The 4,032-nt window shown below is 41.2% G+C and overlaps 1 protein-coding gene across 1 annotated transcript; it reads right to left on the minus strand.

Annotated features, from left to right (window-relative positions):
• Positions 1-422: 422 nt before the first annotated feature.
• On the minus strand, positions 423-2,331 carry LOC145409105 (lysozyme-like). Its single transcript, XM_080279648.1, has 3 exons — positions 2,242-2,331; positions 1,447-1,558; positions 423-646 (listed from the first exon to the last, which is right to left on the minus strand). Exons 1-3 carry the CDS (start codon positions 2,329-2,331, stop codon positions 423-425), a joined length of 426 nt encoding a protein of 141 aa, XP_080135774.1.
• Positions 2,332-4,032: the final 1,701 nt, after the last annotated feature.

The raw sequence follows: 4,032 nt of genomic DNA on the forward strand, positions 1-4,032 counted from the left end.
TTTTATTCAGGTATGGATGACTTCGTACTGGTGAAGTTGAACGTTGCTTTCATTAGCTCTTTTCTGCAAAGGATTTCCCTTAAGTTCAGTGTTAAAAATAATCTTTTTTTAAACAGTCATTAGATTGAAGGTGTTGATTGTGTTTTTGCAAGACGATTTCATTCAACTGTGGTAGGACCTCGGGATGATTAGATAAAGAGTCTGTAATCAGGGCTGGGTATAATCCATAATAATCGAAGTTCAAGACATTCCATCCAGGCAATCTATATGGTACTTGTAGTTCCATAAGGGTAGTCTAGACTACAGTAGGAGATGTGAGGAGTCTGTAGTCCGAGTGGTCCTTTGTGTAGTGCATAGTCCAAGTTGTGTGAAGCCCTAAGTTCATTCAATTCACATGATAACAGTAGTTCATTAATGGTAGCCTAGACTACGGTGGGAGGTGTTAAGAGTCCAAAGTCCAGGCAGTCCTTGACTCGGTACCAGTAGAGCAGTGTGTAGTCCGCACTTGCTCCAAAGGGTCCGCCCACATGAGTCCTGGCATACATCTCACATGTGGCATCGGGATAGTGTTGACCTACGTAGCGGTAGAGGTAGGCACGGACCGTGCTTTCGTTGCAGTCCCACTCAGATACACAGTTGTAGAAGTCTGTGAGGAGAGATGCCGATGAATAGATGGACACATACCGTGGATAGATAGGGAGGTATGCCATTGATGTCCCAGTCAACAACCTCAGTAGTGTGAGTGTGAGAGAGGGGGCTTCTCTTACCCTTTCAGTTTTATTTTTGCTCAGTAAGTCCAGTGCAGCAATGATAGCCAATGAAGATGAATGAAATATAAGAAAGTTAGCTTAAATAAAAGTGGTAGAGAGAAGCTCCTCCCACTGCACACGTGCCAAAAGTGTCCAAACTGTAAACACCATTCATTTTGAAATTTGTAATTGAAGACTGAAAACAGCTCACATGGTTTGTATTGTCAGTGAGGGTTACTGTACGATACCCTAAACTCTCTTTAACTTGGCCCAGGATTTTGCCCTCTTGCAAATTATTTCACTTATTTGTGGAAAAAAAAAATGAATCTTGCATATGTCCTTTACATCGCACTTCTTCGTGACCAGCACCGTATTCTGGTGATAATCTTCAGTTATAACACCGCATTCAACACTGAGAGATGGTAATTTTGGGCCAAGTTAGTAAAAACAGTTTAGTGCACCATACACCAATGTAATGGCCATAGAGTGAGTCACTTCAAATTTAGGCATGCCATCCAATCTGAAATGACAAGCTACTTCCTGCTTTACAGCTATCGCAGCGCGCACGCGTAAGTGCGTGTGTGTCTTTATAGCTTCCATTAGATGGCCCCGTAAGAAGACAGCCACAACCAAAGTACTAGCGAAGTATATGCTGAAACAAAAGGAGAAAAAAAAAAAAAATCCATCTTTGGCTTACCTCCCATCTGGTACCCTCCGTCCTTCCAGTAGGGTTCCGTAATGGCCCATGGTCCACAGGCACCAGTTTGGCTGCATACAGGACTAGGCATCTGACACCCATCGCTTGATACCTGGTGTTAAATGGTACAGTGACAGATAGTACCCTGAATACGATTACAGTCTCATGTTTTATTGTTGCAGGCTTTGTGGCTACCACGCAGTTTTACTAAACTTCGAGGAAGCATTCAAACTACAGAGGTTAAATATTAGCCTTCATTACCCTCTGCACTACCAGGGGACTATAAAACTAAGGGGGAATGTATTGAATTTCCAGAAACCTTATAGCCTCCATTAGCCTCTTCACTTACAAGGGACTTTTAATCAGATGAGAAGGGACTTTCTGAACTGAGTGATACCTTTATTAACCACTTCAATACCAGCAGACTTTCCAACCATTCAAGAACGTAGGAATTTTTCAGCCTGTAGAGATTAGGCATAGCTTTCATTATCTGGTCCATCTCCTTTTATTAACTGGGGAATGTTTCATCAGCCACTTCACCATGGTGCTTTTCCTAGTAATGCCATGTGGCAACAACCAGGCATAGGACATATTTGTAGGCAGACATATTTAACCAGACATAGATAGAGATAGATAAATAGACAGATAGATATAGAGGATGATCCAAAACAAGAGATACAAATTTGATGGCTCACAAACAAACTTGGTACATTTTCATTACCCTGGACATAGGTAAACCAGTACAGTAGACGTATAATTACTGTCTGCCACTTGCAACAGGGATCTTATACTTACAAAACACATGCAAGCCAGACAGTCATTGGTCAGACGAGCAGAGGCGGAGGCAGCAATTGCGAAGAGCAATATGCAACTTAGTCCTGTCATTTTGAGGTGTTTTTCTCAGGATTAGTGATGCGTAAGGTGATAAAGAGAGGGATATGGTTCTAAGGAGGGAAGTAGAGAGGGGTATGGGACGTAGAGGGAAGCAGAGAGGAATATGGAAATTAATGGGAAGCTGTGAGGGATACGGGAAGTAGAGAGGAATAAATGATAATTAGGGATTCATTCAGGGCGTAGGGGAGAAGCGAGGAATATGGTGCTTAAGAGGGAAGTATAGAGAAATATAGCTGGTAGGTTGAAGTAGAGAGAAATGTAATTAGGGAGAGGTGGGGAGTAGTACAGGGCGTAAAAGATTGGTAGGAAGAAGTATGGCACTTAGAAGGGGAGTAGAGAGTGATATGAAACGTAGAGGGGGAGAGAGGTCTATATATACAGTCCCCATATGAGGGAGTTACGTCACAGATCCCTGGTTATGAAGGAGATGATTGGGGTCATGCAGTTTTCATATGTTTTCGGATCATATTAAATTTGATAAGGAAAGGCAAGGCATTAACCTTCACTCTGGTGACTTTTTTTTCATTTTCTGGATATTTGCAGACGATTATTGTAAAGCTTTGGGGAAACATGCAGTGAAGAGGTTGATAAAATCTGTATCTGTCCCCTCCAATTCGAAAAGTCTAAGCTGAATAAAATCATCAGAACATGGCAAGAAAAAGTCAGTGGTCGTCGGTGTGAAGGGGTTAAGATGTGACAGGTTGTAGTACACACCTCTTAAATTCCTCTTAAAATTTACGTAGGCTGTGTTCGTCAGTTACGCAAGCTACAAGGAAAGTGCTGGGGCTGGGGTCATTAACTTCCTCATAGGCTACATATCTTGTAAGATAAGATGACATTTGTTGGTTTCTTTTCATGTGGTGGAACTGGGCCTACTCTAACAAGTTTAATATTGTTGTTGTAGCATGAAATCTAGTTAGTAATTATGGTGTTAGAATGAGTCTTTGGTTACTGTACTCTATTCACTTTACCTTGGCCTAAAATTGACATCCCTCCATCTTGAATGCTGATTTACAACAACAGACTTAACATTAGTTATGGTGCTAGTCACAAAGAGGTGCTACAGAAAAGATATAGAGCCGTAATGTTGTTGTTTTTTCTGTCACTAAGCTCAGTGAAATATGCTGCATTTGAAAGTCTGGGCCAGGTTAATGTGAAGGAACTGTAGTCAAAACGATCATCTAGTCTGACTTCATTTGACCATCAGCTGAGCGGAAAAGGGTTAGGGATCTTTGTCAGGCAGAGAGAGAGAGAGAAAGACTGGTTCACCAGTATTGTTGTACAATATGACTTGCTTAGTAGTTTCAGAGACAGCTTTCAGACATTAACCTCAGGGACTTCTCCCCCTCAGACATTTATTTCAGCGATTTAACTCCCTCTTTAAGTTATTGTTATTATTATTATTATTATTATTATTATTATTATTATTATGTCTACCACCTGACGATCGTATGCAACTTGGAACAACTGTAGAAGCAAATGTATTGTATTAATGAAGCCTATATCTAACTTAGCGAGTTTGAAATCTCTCGTAAACTGAACAAAATTGCCTGAAGGTAGCAAGAATTAAAATGCATCATCATACAGAAGGGGTAAGGGCATCATCAAACTGGGGCTGAAATCGGACGTGAGATCGTATTTTGGGTGGCAGAGGAGAGCGTAGCACTCCTTCCATAGCGGTTTATTTTGCGC

The sequence above is a fragment of the Coenobita brevimanus genome, chromosome 79 (assembly GCF_032717465.1).
Source record: "Coenobita brevimanus isolate Jiangsu-jjx chromosome 79, ASM3271746v2, whole genome shotgun sequence".
NCBI classification, from domain to species: Eukaryota; Metazoa; Arthropoda; class Malacostraca; order Decapoda; family Coenobitidae; genus Coenobita; species Coenobita brevimanus.

Excerpts from the sequence above, each read along its gene's own strand:
- LOC145409105 (XM_080279648.1), bottom strand. The coding sequence starts at position 2,331 with ATGACAGGACTAAGTTGCATATTGCTCTTCGCAATTGCTGCCTCCGCC. Across the intron at positions 1,559-2,241 it reads GTCTGGCTTGCATGTGTTTT|GTATCAAGCGATGGGTGTCA; the intron begins GTAAGTATAAGA and ends ATTTAACACCAG. Across the intron at positions 647-1,446 it reads CGGAGGGTACCAGATGGGAG|ACTTCTACAACTGTGTATCT; the intron begins GTAAGCCAAAGA and ends CTCTCCTCACAG.